This window comes from Quercus robur, chromosome 10 (genome assembly GCF_932294415.1).
Source record: "Quercus robur chromosome 10, dhQueRobu3.1, whole genome shotgun sequence".
NCBI classification, from domain to species: domain Eukaryota; kingdom Viridiplantae; phylum Streptophyta; class Magnoliopsida; order Fagales; family Fagaceae; genus Quercus; species Quercus robur.
This window is the reverse complement of record NC_065543.1, coordinates 47,156,046-47,173,644: the sequence shown is the minus strand read 5'-3', so window position 1 is coordinate 47,173,644 and position 17,599 is coordinate 47,156,046. Positions and strand designations below refer to the sequence as shown.

At 34.1% G+C, this 17,599-nt stretch overlaps 2 protein-coding genes across 4 annotated transcripts; both read left to right on the top strand.

Moving 5' to 3' along the window:
* The first annotated feature begins 859 nt into the window (after positions 1-859).
* LOC126701741 (uncharacterized) lies at positions 860-6,403 on the top strand. Of its 2 annotated transcripts, none has more exons than XM_050400088.1 (5): positions 860-1,082; positions 1,703-1,769; positions 2,729-2,862; positions 4,408-4,787; positions 5,675-5,832. In XM_050400088.1, exons 2-5 carry the CDS (start codon positions 1,743-1,745, stop codon positions 5,731-5,733), a joined length of 600 nt encoding a protein of 199 aa, XP_050256045.1. In that variant the 5' UTR covers positions 860-1,082; positions 1,703-1,742; the 3' UTR covers positions 5,734-5,832. The 2 variants fall into 2 exon arrangements, with proteins under 2 accessions (XP_050256045.1, XP_050256044.1); XM_050400087.1 differs by having other exon boundaries at positions 864-1,082; positions 4,408-4,860; positions 5,675-6,403.
* A 1,289-nt stretch (positions 6,404-7,692) lies between these two features.
* LOC126702522 (uncharacterized) lies at positions 7,693-13,876 on the top strand. Of its 2 annotated transcripts, none has more exons than XM_050401239.1 (12): positions 7,693-7,955; positions 8,704-8,972; positions 9,265-9,338; positions 9,431-9,525; positions 10,431-10,528; positions 10,844-10,927; positions 11,098-11,178; positions 11,317-11,403; positions 11,490-11,585; positions 12,621-12,703; positions 13,095-13,183; positions 13,330-13,876. In XM_050401239.1, the coding sequence occupies exons 1-12, from the start codon at positions 7,823-7,825 to the stop codon at positions 13,668-13,670; spliced, it is 1,530 nt and encodes a 509-aa protein (XP_050257196.1). In that variant the 5' UTR covers positions 7,693-7,822; the 3' UTR covers positions 13,671-13,876. The 2 variants fall into 2 exon arrangements, with proteins under 2 accessions (XP_050257196.1, XP_050257197.1); XM_050401240.1 differs by having other exon boundaries at positions 7,817-7,955; positions 8,684-8,972.
* The last annotated feature ends 3,723 nt before the right edge of the window (positions 13,877-17,599 follow it).

The window sequence follows — 17,599 nt, the reverse complement described above, 5'->3', positions numbered from 1 at the left end:
GTTTTGAATGTGTCATAATGATTTTTAGAAATATTTATAGATCAACCCTTGTTTCAAACTATCATTTAAAAAAAAACCCCTTGTTTTGAATGTTTCATAATCATTTTTAAAAATATTTATAATCTATACGTAACACCTTGGATCTTTTAAGTACTAAAGATTAGCCCAATAGAAAAAGGGTGTTGGAGGGGTGAGAATTATAAATTTCTCAACTTCTCTATCACTAATTAATGTGAGGCCCTATCAAGGTCCTACATATGTACTTTCTCACATGTCTGACTCATGACATAAATAACATCCACCAAGAAGTGGCATATTACTCTAATATTACTTGTAACACCTTAGGTCCTTAGAGTTGGAAGAAAAATTTTACATTCACAACATTTTTATAATAAATCATAAGTAGTAAGTTATTATTGATTTTAAATTGAACTAATTATTAAAATTATTTTATTATCTATCAATAACAACTAGTTACTTAAAATTTATTGTAAAAATATTATGAGCAGTGCATTTTTTTCGAGTCCAAATGTCTTGCTTAACTCGAGGGAGGCGTAATGTCCAAAAATGATAAACTTCTTACTTCTTAACCTTTTTGTCATGACGTGGGTGTTTCAAGGCCAAATCCTTGACCTTTTCTTTATAATAATTTAAAAAAAAAGAAACTCACTAGACCCACAACCCGAATCACCAAAACGGGTCATGCCACAAAGACCACCAATTCCAAATTTTCCATTTTAATTTTAATTATAATTATTTTTTATTTTTCAACCGCCTTTCTTTACCTTACCTTACGCTCTAGCTTTCGTTTTTTTTTTTTTTTTTTTTTGGGTGCTTCTTTATCATCATATAATAATATCATATCCACTGTGAAAAAAAGGGTCCCTATAAAAACCCTAAATTCAATCACGCAAACTCTCTCTCTTTGTTATATTAATAGAAATTCAATTAGAGGATAAAGATAAAAAAGGGTGCTCTTATTCTTATCATAATTGTATCAAGTTCTGTTTTTTTTAGCACCCCCATATAGAAAATAGAAAAAAGATTTGGGTTTTGAGGAGCTCATGAATTCAACTGCACAGGTCAGTGTAAATTTACACCTTTTGGAGCTAAAGTTGTTGTCTTTCGCTTTATCTTAGGCTTTTGCTTTCTGGGTCTTTCTTATTTTTTATTTATTTATTTATTTTTTTTGTGGGCTGGGAATGTATTTGATTCTGTTTGGTGGCCTAGAAAATTGTGGAAAAAAGGAAAGGAAATTGAATTTAAAATATTACATTCTGGGTTTATTTTTTTGTTGTTGTTTCCCTTCTTTTCTACAAGAAAATGAAAAACTTAGCTTTTCTTCTGCTAATAATTGGCGATGCATAATTCTCACGCCATTTTTTTGTGTCAATCCTTGTTGGGTATTGGAGAGTGTGTGTTGTTGTTGTTTACTAGTAAAAGTTGGCCATGTTATGGGTTTTTTTGACCGAAAGTTTAGATTTTGTTTACAGATTTTGGAATTTGTGTTTTTCTATATTCTTTGGTTTGGAGTATTATTCAGATGGGTGATTGTGAATTTTGCTTCTGTAGAACTTGCTTGTATTATATTGTTGTAAAATTGTGAACTTTTTGTATTATGTTGTGGGGATTTTACTTGACTTATTATCTTCTGTCTTTGGATAAATTACGTGTTTATTGTGTCCTTTTTTTGGTTGAATAGGCCCTGTTAAGTAAATGATTGGGTGGTTGAGGGTGAGACAATGGTGTTGGTAACCCATCAAATGCAGGTAATGTAAGAAAGCCTTGATCACTTTATCTATATGCTTGTATGATGTTTGGAAAGCAGAGTTATTTGAGGTTGAAAGACACGATAGTTAGCGACGTTCAACATGTAACCTGCATTTATTTACATGGGTTTCATATATCTACATGTATAGAAATCTTCTACTCTTAATTGTAAGTTTTGGTTTTGGGAAAGAACTAGTTTAAGAAGTCCAAGAATGCAATTGTTCTATTCAAAAGAATGGTAGATGTTGGGCTAAATGACAATGTTAATGTTCAGCATTTAGAAAAAACTTCCTCAATAAATTTATTTTGTGCGATACTTCTGGAATTCAAGTTTACATGAAAGAAGACAATACTTATCAAAAACATGAAAGAAGATAATCTATTTATTCACTTCATAAATGTTTCAAGCCTGACTATGTTTCTTGCCCCCCATACTAGTTTTATTAAATACTGAGCCACTTAATCCATATGTCGTTAACATGTTGCCTTGTTCTTTTTTAAGTTTTAAATTCTTGTACTTGTTGCAATGCATGGAAGCATCTAAATAAGCATAACCTTCTAGAGAAATGAGTCAGCTAATGGATGGTGTCAATGTTTTTTACATGGATTAAACAACATGAACATAGATAAGTTAACAATCATGTGCAAGAAATCTGCTCATATATGTGCTTGCAATATTTTCCATATGAGCCAAGGAGCATGAGTTTCAGTCAGCCATGTCAATTATTTTGTGACTCTATTGACTTCTAACTTTTGATCTATGTCCATGCGATGTTAGTTAAATCCATGAAAGTTTTTGACATGTTATCTTGCATAAACACACCATGTACTATTGCTGTGTGATAGTTTCTAGTTATTGTAAAATGTTCTCATCTTGTTTTCACTAATTCCTAGATTCATATTTTGACATACAAATATTTTGAAATCTAAAAATATTAATCTGTTTTATGCATTTCAGAATTCTTATTCAACATTTCCCTTGAGGCCAATATCATGGAGCAAAGGGATGATGTTGAAGCATTATGCAGCCACACTTCAGATGGTTGGGAAAGCAGATAGGTGTTACCTATTAAAGTACAATATTCGTTTAAGGTGGGAATTTTCCTTCTCAAGTGTGTCCTACTGCCAATATACCATTTAAAACTAGGAGAATTGAAAATATGACTTATATGTTTGATGGTTTAAGGAGTCTGCCTCCTCAAGTTGTTAATGTTTTATATTTTCATGTTTATTAGTTATTGGATTTACAGTTGTGGATTTTCAGTTAATCGATTGGATAATGGTTCACAACACAAGCACATCCTTCTCTTATCTTCATTCTGCCTCTCCTTTTTGTGTAACTAATTGGTAGGCCTGTGTATCAGATTCAAACTTCACGCAGATTTATCAATCATAATAATAATAAAAAATGTTGAAGTGAGAAACCAAAAAAAATTCAACTTATTTGGTAGGCATTAAAATCATGAAATATACCTAGGATGGAAATTGGACAAGCTTTAATGAATTTTTTTGCATATGGTTTTGTTTGTCTGTGGTCAAACTATTTTATTTGGGTCGAAAGTGGTATTGTTCTTTAAAAAACTCATTTGTGTTATTTCAAAAGCCATTCACTGTGTTATTGCCCATGAGACGTGGTCCATTATTTTTCTTAATGTTTGGGGTCCACTAGGAGATGTACAGGAGAGTGGTGGGTGTGCTTTTTGGTTGGAGGGATCATTTTAGTAATCATGCCAATTTGCTTGGAACATAGCCCCATTTTGTCTAGTGTAGTTATGGAGGGAGAGGAATAATCACGCATTTTATGGTGTGGAGATTCCAGTTGTGGTTGAAATCTTTGTTGTTGAGATCTTTGTTTGAGTAATCTTGTACTCTCCAAAGAAGTGATGAGCATTCTATTGTAGATTTTATAGGCTCTCCTTTTAGATTGTAATTCTTTAGGAGAGTTTTATGTATACATCTTGTGTACATAAGCCGTTCCTCTTTTGAATAAAATGATTGCTTCAAAAAGAATATAAATGTTAAAACATATGAAATAAATTTAAGAGAGGAGGTGAGGGTGGGGGGTGATTGCTTCTTCCATGATCTGGTGGTAGGTATAATTTTGTTCTGAACTTCTGTATCTGCATATTACAATGATTCTTTGTACATTTCTATGTTCTTGAGTTATACAGGTGTAGTTTTTCAGATTAAAATTATCTATAATTTTTTAAAATTTGGTATACCGATGTTTGTGCGTGGTATTCTAACAATTTTCTTTCTCATACTTTAGAAGTAATATATTTATGTGTGTGTGTGTGTGTGTATGTGTGTATTATTTTAGAAATAGCCGGAGTTTTGAAGATACAGTGAGAACCATGCCTGATCTCAAGTTATTATTTTTTAGAACTTTACTGGACTGGTTGTCAGCTTTGAGGAGTCATTCTTTATTTTCAGTTGTTGATCTGCTAGATTTATCTAACTTTTGTAATTGATTGTTTTGTCCTTGTATACTTCCTGTATACTTGGGTGACTCTTTTTTGTTATCAATAAAACTATTACTTATCAAAAAAAAAATATAAATCTTTCTTCATTTTATAGCTGTTAAAATTTGTCACTGTCATTTATTAGATGTAATTCTTCTTACACTTTTTTCCACAGTGTAGGGGCTTCTTGCATTCGTGGAACAAAACTTAAGTCTTTGAGAATTTCAGCTTTCAAAGGCAGTGCCCAAAATGGTGAATCAGCAGGCAGAGTAAATGGATCAAAGGTACCAAAGAATTCAGTTAAACTAAAAGAGAGTGAGGATACCATAACAGAATCTCCAAAGGCGAATGACATTCCACTTTCTTATACCTCTGAAGCGAATCAAAGCATTGCATCATCCCCTGCCATTCATAAACTATTCAAGAAATGGTTGACAATGTTGCGCACACAATCACCAAGTCAAGTAGAGGATGGAATTTTGGGAGAAGAACTACCTCCAACAGAGATATCAGAGACTCACCATGGGACTGAGAAAAAGGAAAAAAAGGAAAGAGGTGAGATTCTAAAGGCGGTTTGGTGCCACTTTCTGGGTCTGGATGCAACAATAAAGATACCCTTACTAATATTGTAAGTATATTGGTTTTTGTCTGTTAATATCTCTTCTGTTGACATGCTTGACTTGAGATATCCTTATCCATTATGGATTATGTCTTAAGATGGGTTTGTGCATGGGTGTGGAATGTGGGTGCATGTTTAACTGTCAATTTGTCTGTTTTCCTATGATTTTCTACCAATTTTACTTTTCTGGTAGTCATACTAAAAGCAAGTTGTGTGTAGTGTTGATAGAATAGACCATATATGTTATACTAAGGATAACATAAAGAAAAATAAAAAGAAATCAGGCACAATTAGGCACTGTTAATAATGAACGGAACATTAGTCAAGGTCTCCTAAGTACAACACATTTTTTCTTTTTTAGCTCAGTGAAAATCATTGCTGCCCCTATAACTTTGATTGAGTTAGTGCTTCCTTCTTGTTCTATTGGAATCGTCTGCAATGTATGGAGCCTAGGATACGTGCTATATTAATGGAAAATTGCATTAATGGATAGTGTAGCTTATTACTGAATGTCACTGGTGTATTAACCAATTCTAATTGAAAATTTAACTGCAATATTTTTTGAATTGTGAAAAAGGTGAATGAAATTAATTATAATCATAAGGGACGATTTCTAACTTGCAGTTCTATTGGTAATCTTGATCGTTAACTTGAGCACAACCATCTGCAGTGTCATATAGTGCAGTCTTTTGGCATTATACAGTTATGCACTTCATATTGTATCACATAGTTTTGATAAATTGAAATGCAGGAAAAGTGAAAACGCAATAAAGCTATAGTATACACATTTCTGCTGCTTCTAATTTCTCTGTTTAATTTGCAGCATCCCTTTGTACCTGGTGGTTAATTCTATTTATGGAGCTGAAGTTTCAAAGGAGTTGACTCCTTTGTGGGTTTTTGGGCCCCTTATTATAGCCGCCTACATCAAGATGTTCCGCTGGTTGTGCGCGCTCTATGTCTTCAGCTTCAAGCAGACTGTCAAAATAATTAAAAACCTACCCACTTACTACATGGTGGCCTATAGCTATGTTGCACGTGGGAAGCTTAAAGAAGACGTCCATGCTCGATTCTGGCAACCTGTAGTGAACATAAAGAACCTAGACTACAAAGAGCTATCAAGAAAAAGGTTGAAAGAATTGCAAGAGTGGATGATGGAGAAATACCTTGATTATGTGGAATCAATATGGCCATATTACTGTCAGACAATTAGGTTCCTAAAGAGAGCTAATCTCATTTAGATATTGGAATTATGATTGAGTAAATTTTTGGGCGAGGGAAGCTGGCTCAAATTAGAGTTGATTCTGAATATGTTTCAATAGAGGGTTGAGATTTTTGTAGTTGGCCAACCCCATTTTAGACTGGGTTCTTCTGGGTGTCTCTCGCTGGCCGTGTATCTGAGCAGAAAGAGTTGTTCGATTCCTGTAATTTTTTTTAGGGTGGTGCTTGTATTCTTGGATGAGATCCCTATTAATGTATTTCCTTTTTTGTATTCACTACCTGCGAATGTACTCTTGAGGTTCCATAATGAGATGGAAAGTGCTTTCAAACTCTAGTACTGTCATTAATGTTTCGTTTTATTCCTGCCCTATTTTGCTGTGATGTTGGGGACATGGGGATCATTTTCCTCTTGCCTTTTGGTTTCTACATTGTCTGTTGAGATGAACAAGAACTTGCCCTTTGGTTTTGATTGAAGTTATAAATACAGAGCGAATGTCTAGGGTCTTTAGTTTTCCCCTTAAATGCACAGCAAATCACGTTTTTGCCATGTGTATGTTTTTTCCCTCTGCTATTATTGAGCAATACCATGGTTCCTTCATCTGTTCAGCATCTTCAATTGCTTTCTCTATGTCAGAATCAGCAGATTTCTATATCCCATCTCAACTGCTTTGTTCAAAGTTTCTATGAGTGCTAGGATTATTGCCTGGAGCTTTGCTGCTAACTACTATGCTATAGCATCCTACAAATAATTAATTTCCATTTCTGCTTTCTTGCAACAAAAGCTATTCCTCTTGGAAATCAATGGAATATCAAAAGAATAGTGGACAAGTGTTGTTCCAGGGAGAGGTCAAGAGAAAAGGGAGGAAATGGGTAATAAATAACCAATGGTTTCTGGCACCTCTAGTGTGTGCACATTGAGAGGTTATTGTTTATTAGCAAAATAAAAATATAATTGAGTGGATATTATGTCCTTTCGATGGAGTCTTTCTTCTTTTTGAGTAAATCTATCATGTATTCGATTTATATATCCTCCCTCTCATATGAGAATGAGCCCTAACCCTATGAGAGGGGATTTATTTTTATTATGTAGCCGCTAACTAGTATATATAACATCCCTATCATATGGGGTGGTTCCCATTTAAAATAGATGTTATATATTCTTGTTGCAACAAATACAACCTCTTGCATGAGGTGGAGGACTCCACCCAAAAGACCTAATGATTTCTCTAGCATTTTGGGATTCGTATTTTAGGCCCTACTAAGCCCCTCCTTCGTTTACCTCCTAGAAAAAAAAAAAAAAAAGCTTTTGAGGGTAGAAATAGTGAGTAATATGGTTGACACAACAGTTCTTACAATAATTCACAACACTTGAGTTAGCATTTTTTTTATTATTGGTTTTTATTGGCTTCACTTTATTATCTATTATTAGCAACTTGCTATATTGGAAGTTATGAAAAATTTGTGAAAATATAACTAACCATCTCGTCACTTGTGAAACATTTCGCAAATATGACTTATTATCTTGTTAGTTGTGAAATATTTTGTGAAAATTGTATCGAGGAAGAGTAAGAGAGGATGTCAGGCTTGGAATGGACCTAGGCCTAAAAGGATAAACCCATCATCAAGCCCAAAACCCCTAAAACCCTATTATTCTGCATCCAAAAACCCACACACCCAAACTCGATTCACTCTCTCACACACAGAAGAAACCAGCTCTTCCCCCTCACAGTCACAGCTCCACCAACATAGAAAAATGGCGACCCTTTTACCGGAAACCTCTAAAAAAATCTTCACCCCAGAAAACCTCCGCGCCGCCGCTAAGCAATCCCAGCGCTGCCTCGTCGTTCCGGTTCGTCTCCGCCGAGCCATCAAAAAATATCTCCGAGGTAGCTACTACCCATATACTCATTTCCCAAATGCTTCTCTGAATTATTTTCATAATATGCATACTTTTATGTATGTATGCACAAGTGTTTGATTTTTTTGGAGGTGGGTTTGGTTTTTGGAGTTAGATATATGTATGTTTGATTCTTTGATTGCATAAGCATTTCATTTTTGGAGGTGGGTTTTGGGTTGTGATTTTAGTTAAATGATTAAATTTATCATTTTCTAATAGCTTAAATTTAGTGCTTCAAATGAACCAAGCTGTTTATGAGCAGCTCGAGCTTGGCTTGGGAAAAAGGCTTGCTTATGTTCATCTCCATGTGTTGGGTTCCATTCATTAAGGAGGAGTATTAGAATTATGAGTAAATGATTAAGTCACCATTTATTAATAGCTCAAGCATTTGGGACAAGTGGTAGTTTATCAGATATGTATTGTTGGACTCTTTGGTTGTACAAAAATTTGATTTATGGAAGTGGGTTTTGGGGTACAGATATGTGTGCTTCTTTGTATGTGTAATTATATGTTTTTGGAGGCGGGTTTGGGTTATAGATAGGGATGTATGATTCATTTTATGCATAAGCATTTCATTTTTGGAGGTGGGTTTGGGTTTACATATATGTATGTACGCTTCTTTCTATGTATAAGCATTTGATTTTTGGAGTGTTTTTGGGGTTACAGATATGTATGCATGTATGCTTCTTTCTATATATAAGCATTTGATTTTTGGAGGTGGGGGATTGGGGTTACAGAGCTTGAGGAGCCGCACATGAAGAGGAAGGTGCTGAGGCTATCACAGTCTCTGAACACAATCAAGGATGTGAACGCGCAGATGGTGATGACAACGTCAAGGGAGCTGGTGGAGGATCCATTGAAAACGGTAGAGCATTCGAAGCAGCGGTGGAAGATCAAGAGCTCCTATGGTGACATTGGCTTCAAGTATATGGAGGATGAGACTGCCGCTTATGTTGCATCTCGGATGCCTGCTGTGTTCTCCGCATGTTACCGAGTTCTCAAGGAGGTAGTATAGAAATAGAAGTGAAAGGACAGAAATTGAATGGGTGTTTCTTGTGTGTGGAATTGCTGGTATTTTCTTTTTTTCTGTTTGGTTGCCAAAATTTGAGACTTAGATGAAGTGCTGAGCTTAACTGAGTCAGAGAGTTGAATTAGGCTTAACTGGGTGAAGGGTTTTAGTTCCCTTGAGTTGAATTTTTTTCCCCCAGTATGTGTTCTTAGAAAGCAAATGAAGCTTTTGGGATTTGAAAATTCGAATTATTGTTTTGTTATAATTTTTGTATATTTTGGGTGTTTAGGTTCGTAGAAGGCTACCAGGTTTCTCTCCAGCTAGAGTGTTGGATTTTGGTGCTGGCACGGGTTCGGCTTTCTGGTGAAAAGCTCATTTTAATATCTCCCAATATAGTTGGTTTATTGTTATCTCTTAGTAGCTGCATTTGCGTCAATGTGAACAAAATTTTGTAGGGCCCTGCAAGAAGTGTGGCCACAGTCCTTGGAGAAAGTCAATTTAGTGGAGCCATCCCAGTCAATGCAGCGTGCTGGCCGGAGCCTTATACAAGGTAACTGACAGTTTTCTCTTTTCAAGTAGTTGATCTTTCTGTGAGATTGTTGTATTATTAAAATTTCAAAGAGCAGTTGGAAATCAGAGGAAAAATTCCTATTGTTTGAAGGGACCATATAGTAACTCTTTGTTGTGTATTTTGGCTGAGTGCTAAATTGTATTGGTTCCGTTGTGTGGGTTTGGAGTCTTGGATTTGGAAGTCATGCAAAATTAGTGTTCATGTAGAGAATAGCTAAGGTCAATGAAATTTACTGGGTATGATTTGCACCAGGTGCGTGATATGATGCTTATATGCATGCTATAACAAGCTTAATTTGTGTAAAACCTTGTGCATAGTGAACTCTTTCATAGATCCTAATATCATTTTGCAACTATCATACGTCATAATATTATTAAAACTTTAAAAATGGAATCTAAAGTGGTGCCAGAACCCATAGATCTTCATTCTCTAAGAATATTCCAATTCTGTTGCATTCTTTTAAAAGTATCATTGTGACTTGGCCTAACCTCTATTTCCATTGATTCATTATTATTCTAAAGTATCTCCACTAATGCTTCCTTCTAAATCTAAATAAGGTATGGCTGCAAATAATGCTCAAGCATTCCTGTTAAGAAATGGGGGGATAGGCTTATGATTAACCTATTAATTTTTATTTTAAGGAGAAATTAGATTTAGATTTAGATTTAATTTGACATGCTATCATTGTGTGCATTGAAATTATGTTGCCTCACTGACATTTTTTTATGAAATGTTAAGTATGTTTACAGTATCAATAGGTTTTTCTATGTGACTATCCTCTGGTTCCCCCTCCCCCCTCCTTCTTTTCCTGTACAAATTCATGAGATAAAGAAGTCGTGTGATCAAAACAAAATTCTAATATTTATATGTTACAATTGTTTTAGGTATGAAGAATCTGCCACTTATTCATAGTTATGATAGCATTCAGGCACTTACTAAGAGCATCAATAAGTCAGAGAGAAGACATGACCTTGTGATTGCTGTAAGTTGCATTCTTCTTGGTCTCTTCCTAAAACATTTTCCCAAAAGTTATTTGAGCCTTGGCATGAATGTAGGAAGTATCATGTTTCTATTTGATATATTATTTTTTTAAACCGCTGCACCTAAGGAATCTTTCATCAAATGTGTATTATTATTTTTAGTTGGTTTTATTTAGCCCATTTATACAATACAAATGAGACTTCCATTACTATTTTTGATTTAGAAGAGAGCATACAAATATTTATTTGAAAATCTGGAATTGTGGCCTCTTCCTGGTGCTAATTGATGTTTATTGTCTGTTGGCTATGGGGTGAAGTCCTATGTGCTTGGGGAGATACCATCTCTGAAGGACAGAATCACTATAGTACGCCAGCTTTGGGATCTTACACAGGATGTTCTGGTATGATACCTGGTTATGGAAAGTTTCATGTTTTGTCACGTTCATGCATGGAGTTGAGAAATGTTACATTATTGGTTGCTTTAATTGATTTTATAGTTATACACTTTTCAGCTTTCAAGTTTTCTCCATTGATTTTTTATTTTTTTTTTGGAAATCCAAATGTGGAGTAGGTTTTGGTTGAACCTGGAACACCTCATGGATTTAATGTAATATCTCAAATGCGATCTCATATATTATGGATGGAGAAAAGGGTAAGTTGTTAATTCTTCGGGACAATATTTTAGTAACAGTACTGATTCAATATTTGTTGCAGGACTCTTGTGTTTCTGATTAACTACTGTGCTTTATTAACCCTTCTCATGTATAGTGCCATATTCATGACTTCTTAGAAACTCCGTAAATCTAAAGCTGCAATCAATACAACTTCAAAGGACTTGGTGGAGGCTCAAAAAAGCGGTGCATTCATAGTTGCCCCTGTGAGTATTATGGTCATCTCACCCCCCTTTCTTTTTTTTTTTTCTTTCCAATTCTCTTTTTCTCACATATAGTTCTCTTGATGTAGTGCCCTCATGATGGACAATGTCCACTGGCAAGAACTAGTAAATACTGTCATTTTGTCCAACGCTTGGAGAGGACATCATCACAACGTGCATACAAGGTTCCTCCCTTAATCCATATCCTACTCTGTCTACCCCATGTGGCTACTGTTCCTTTGCTTAGTTAACCATTTGGTATATCATCTATAAGTAGGCCAATCTGCTACTTGTTGATATGCATGCCATGGATTTAAAACTTGAACTGTGAAAAGAATCAGAAAAGGGAGGGGTTCAAGGTTTTCAAGTCAGACCAGCATAAATAATTAAAGAACATGGAAGTCACACATTGAAAAAAGGAATGAATTTTTTTATTTGAAAAGTATTTCAAGTTTCATATTAAAAGAATGAAGATGCTATAATTTTTCCTTCATAAATAAGTGTGAGGTTTTAACAAGAAGTATTACAAGTCCCACATTAGAAAAATAAAGGAAATTTTTGTACCTTTTCCTTTATAAATAGCACCCTCCTTCAAGTATGTGGAGTGTTGAATGCATGGGCTAATCTTTTTTGGGCATAGCATTCTGAAGTTAAATGAAAAGTTAGTTCATTTATTCTTTAGTTTAATGATAATGATGATAATAATATAATGCATGTTATGCATTTTTTTGTTTCTGGGGTTTTCCAGGTTTCACCATTTTTGAATAAAATTTAAATTGCCCTTTTTTTGGACTGTATCAGCCTAGACACTGGTTACCAGTTAACCTGGTCTGATCAGCCAGTCAAGTCTGGTTTTTGAAAACATGATGCATGCAATGTCATATTTGTTTGACAGATGTTCCAAGCATGTTTCAAGAGTTTCTTGTGAAGCGGGTGTTAGATCCTTGTGTTTAAATGATTTATCATGGGTGTCAATACAAGTCCTAACCTTGCAGGTTACTTTTCTAATGTAGTGCCCTTAAAAAAAAATGTTGTCAAAGAACTATACAAATTGTGTTGTTCTCTTCTTATTTGGAAGTTGTTTGAAACTTTTATTCCTATGATTCTTCTAGTTCTGAGAATATATATATATATATATATATATTAAAAGTAAATTGAAAGCATTTAGGAAATTTATGCCATTGCAATTACCTTCTCTCTAATCAGTGGCATTTTTGTAGCGTGCCAAGGGGGAACCACCTTTACGTGGCTTTGAGGATGAGAAATTTTCTTTCGTTGCTTTTAGACGAGGACAAAGACCAAGGTGAGTATTTGAAGAGTTGCTTTCAAAGAGATGGGGCTGTTTATTCATTAATTTTCTTAGTCATCAGTGGCTCAATTCTAAAATAGTAAAGCTTACTTTATATTTTTGTTAAAAAAAAATTACAAAAGAATATCAAACTGTTTATTTGATGGTATTTTTGAAGTTCATCAGAATGAAAATGATTCTTTTACATATTAATTCTTAATTAGTTAAGTGACTTTTCATCATGCGTTCTTTCTAGTTTCTATCAATCTCTATGATGAGCATATTTGCCAAAAATGCCAAAAATGATTTCTAAAATCATTTTTAATTCTTCAATTTTATTTTTTATATTTCCATCACCTTGCAGCTCCTTATGTAAATATTTTACATGACTGTTTAATTTAATCAGTGAACCCTGGCCCCTTGATGGCATGGAATTTGAGACATTGAAGGAACAACATGCAAAAAGAAATCCAGAAGATCTTGAAATTGACTATGGTACATCTGAATACACTCAAAGCATGTTTTTGCTATAATGTGATTCCTAGCATGCACGTGCTAATCAGCTTGCATTCTAGTGCAATCTGGGAATTTTTGAACTTCATTTTTGGTCTTTCTGAAATTTTCTCTTTTGACCTGGATAGAGGACTTAATCAAGTTACAGCAAGAAGCTGATAATATTCCATATGAAGAAGTGGATCCAGCTACCTATGATTCAGATGTAATGGATACTGATGCTGCTGACCAGAATGACGAAGATGAGGAGGAAGAAGAAACAACCTCTGCTGATCTTGGGGGTGGTTGGGGCAGGATTATTTTTTCACCTGTTCGACGGGGCAGGCATGTCACAATGGATATTTGTCGATCAACCAATCAAGATGGCTCGGAGGGTTCGTTTGAGCGTGTGGTTGTCACTCAAAGTAAGAATCCTACATTACACCATCAGGCCAAAAGATCTCTTTGGGGTGACTTGTGGCCCTTTTGAGATAACATCTTTGATGTATCTTGCCCTTGTAATACTAACGAAAATGTAAACCACAAGTGTTACATTCATACTTAACAGTCATTTTGTATATGGTTCTAGACGACAAGGTTAGATTAGATGGACGCATACAATATAACAAATGTTCAATGTGCAAAAATGAGTGAATTCTATTAATTTGGTAAGCTACAGAAGTCAGGTTTGTTTTATCCATTTCTCAAAATATTTTTGCTTTTGGTTTCAATGACAAGTTTGCCTGGTCATTTTTATACAAAGTGGTGTTTATAAAATCTTTAAGAATATTTGGATTGTTCAGGCCTTTGTTATAATCTTCAATCAACTGGTCCTCGTGCATAAAAGCTGTCTAAAGCTCCCGACCCAGAAGACCACAGTCACTATGACAGATTAAACTTAAACCACATAGAATGGCTTGACTCCATAGAAAATATCAACATATATATCAGCTTGAGGTGTTCATAGCCTTTCAGGTGATTATTGTGTTCTCGTGGTGTCAAAGCCTATCCAAATTGATTTGGCACAACGAACAAAGTTGTAAATTAGCTGGTACTGAACTCTGCAAATCAACCTGCAAAGCAGGACTAGCATGGCTTTTGTCGAGTTGCACAATGACAAACACACTGACACACGTCTTAATATGCTGGACTTGTGGTCCCTCTTCAGTACACGATACACATTGTTTTTCTACTTTTGATTTGGTTTTGGTCTCTCCATCCATTTGGAAGTTTAAGGGGAAATAGTTTAAACTGCGAGATTTATAGAATATTATAATTATTTTTAAATAAAAAAATTCTGACAAAAGACATCTTTTTTTGTTTCATCATTATTATAGAAGTAATGTTAAGGATCAAAATTTTTATTATAATTTTGTCATAATTTATTTATTTTTACTCCATCATTTATAACTTGCCTACTTATTTTGTTTTGTATTGACATGAGGTTTTGTTTTTGTGTTTTAGATTTAAAACACATTTATATTAGGTACCAAAACAAAAAAAAAAACATTTTACCTCACTAAAAATTTATTTTATTTAATTTACATATACATTTTTACAATATACTTTAGAGCATTGTATTGGGTAAATTTTAATGTTTAATTTAGTATAAAATTCTGCATTTTCTATTTTACACATTTACTTTTCAAAACAATTATTAAAATATGTATTTGTAAAATTTTAAAGCGCCAAGTGCTTGTATAGTAGAAACATGACTACATTTTAGTCAATCAAGTCCAAAATTCACTCACATTTGGTCATGCAAACTTGTGTAAAAATATGTGGTTGTTATAATTGTGGGAGAACTTTTGTCTTGGCCCCCAATCAGGTATTGTTCGCTTTGGAATGGGTAAGGATCGACCTACGTCCCACCCGCATATTGTGGGAGGACTTTCGTTTCGGCCTCCAATCAGGTATTGTTCACTTTGGAATGGGCAAAGATCAACCAACGTCCCACATGCACAAATTTGCTCAATCTCACATCGGAGAGAGACACCTCGCACCCTTGCCTTATAGGCCTTTGGTGGAAGTAATTTTATTAGGAAAAGGGTGGACTGGATCAAGCCTGGTCCAAACCATGAACCCAGGCCCAAAGCTCAACCTGGGCCCAATCTGATCAATCAACCCCAACCCGAAACCTTGAAGCCCACACTTATTGGAAACAATCCAGCTCTAAGCCTTCAGCCCATCTGACCCCATCGCACTAGCCCAAACCCCAATCACCCTTAAACCAAAACCTCCATTCCAATTAAAATTTCAAGCCCAACTGGAAAATTCACACAAGCTTACAACAAGCCCAACCCGTGGCCCCACCAACACAAGCATCTTTCAAAAATTACAAACCAACCCAAGCCAATTACACCCTCCAGCTTCCTTATCTACCAACCATAAATATACGTACCCACTTTAGAACTGTAAAATTACAAGAAAGATTAAGATAGGTAGATAGAACTAGCTTGGAGCTAAATATATTAGTCACTGCTAGCCTACTTACACCATATCGTTGCAGTCCAAGGAGTAGAAGAGTATTCAATCCAGCTAGTAGGACCCCAATCCATATGGGTACTTTGAAGAGTATGTAATTTTTGGATTTAGTATCATAATTTCCATTCATCTCAATTTGAGATGTTTCTCTCTTTCATCCAATTAAACCACATGCATAGTGATTTTTATTTTGGATATAAAAAATACATTTATTAAAATGAAAAAAAAAGCAGTGCAAACAGATGTGAAAAGAAAACAATTCAAACCCCAACATAAATAAGTAAATAAATCATTAAAAAGAAAAAAAAAAGGGAGTACATTAAAAATCACATTTTTTTTAATAATTCAAGAATAAAGAAGAAGAGATTTGAAAAAATAAAAACAAAAACCAAAAAAGAAGAAGAAGTGAGATTAGAATTTAGAAGAAAGGAAACCAACAAAAGAGAGAGAGAGAGAAACGTTTAAGTCTTGATAAAGGGGAAAAAGGAGAAGAAAAAAAGAAGTGAAAATGTTGGGCTTAGTGGTCCTATTTTATAGCAGAAAAAAAAAAAAAAAACTTGTGTCTTTATTTTTTATATATAATTTTTATTTTGGGAATCTGATTTATAAGTGGATAAAACAATTTGAAAATCAATAGGAGAGTAACCTTACTTTTTAGGCAATGTTTTAGTGAGAGTTAGAGTTGTATTTTTATTAGATTCTCCTTTAGTTTTGTCTCTACTTAAACATAGGGGTGTATGGACACTTTTGAACCAAAAAAATGAGGATTCCAAAACAGGAAAACCCCCTTAAATAATAGTATAGATAGTTACGAGTTGAACTAATAAATATAGAAAAGGTTGCATCTTATTACTAACTTATTTCTCCTTTATTTTAATTTGATTTGGTATCAAAAGAAAACCATTCTTAGTGTAAGTACTAAAAGTCTAAAACTATTCTTAGCATAATTACCTGTTGAGATCATTCACCACCGATAATTCGATAGCAGATTTGAGTATTGAAATTCATTATCTTCAACTTTGATCAATCTCTAACCATATCCTTTTTCTCCAAAGTTTCTTCCTCAAGAATCACGGAATTCGAAAACCTCTAAACTATTCTTGATTCTTTATTCTACCAATAAAATTGCGTGGGGTTGAAGTTTTAAAATTTTTTTATTGGTCAGATGAGGTATGCCTTCATAGATACTCTTAATATGTTACAACACAAAAACTAAATTTATGATTAAAAAAAAATAATAGACTAAAAAAAAGAGTTTAATTGTGGCAAAAATAAAAATGAAAAAACGATATGAAATAGAAAAACTAAAATGCATAACTAAAGTAATGGTTATCAACCAACAATGCAACAATGCAACAACCAGTGTGGTTGACGAGAGTGTGAGTAGATTATGTTGTCTTCATCTCTTCCAACAGATCGATATTATACTATTTTGGAAGGACTTTTCAAAAGAGTTGTATACATTGATGGTTATCAGTATATTTGAAGTGATGAAGAATATATAATCTACTCACTCTCTCATAAGGCATTAGTTGTTACGGTGTTGGTTGGTGGGGACCTTACTTTAGTTATGTTTCTAATATGATGTATTTGGATTTTAGTTTTTATTTTATTTTATTTCATATATTTTTTTGTCACAATTGACTTTTCTAATCTTCTATTTTTTTTAATTGATTTAAATTTGGTGTTCTAACATATTAGTATCACTGGTATTTATGAAGGTGTACCATATTCATTGATTGTTGAAAATTTTAAAAAACTTAGTCCTCACGCAGTTTTAGTGATGGATATGGAATAAAAAATAATAAAGAAGTTTTTGAATTTCGTAATTATTGAAGGAAATATTGGAGAGAATGGATATGATTATATGTTGAGAAATGATCAAACATTGGAGTGATGTGATGGGTTTCAATGCTTAAATTTAATTTATTAGTG

Bases quoted from the DNA above. Each gene is read 5' to 3' on its own strand.
- LOC126702522 (XM_050401239.1), top strand. From the start codon at position 7,823: ATGGCGACCCTTTTACCGGAAACCTCTAAAAAAATCTTCACCCCAGAA. The intron at 7,956-8,703 runs GTAGCTACTACC...TTGGGGTTACAG, and splicing joins CATCAAAAAATATCTCCGAG to AGCTTGAGGAGCCGCACATG. The intron at 8,973-9,264 runs GTAGTATAGAAA...TTGGGTGTTTAG, and splicing joins GTTACCGAGTTCTCAAGGAG to GTTCGTAGAAGGCTACCAGG.
- LOC126701741 (XM_050400087.1), top strand. From the start codon at position 1,743: ATGGTGTTGGTAACCCATCAAATGCAG. The intron at 1,770-2,728 runs GTAATGTAAGAA...TATGCATTTCAG, and splicing joins TGGTAACCCATCAAATGCAG to AATTCTTATTCAACATTTCC. The intron at 4,861-5,674 runs GTAAGTATATTG...TTTAATTTGCAG, and splicing joins AAGATACCCTTACTAATATT to CATCCCTTTGTACCTGGTGG.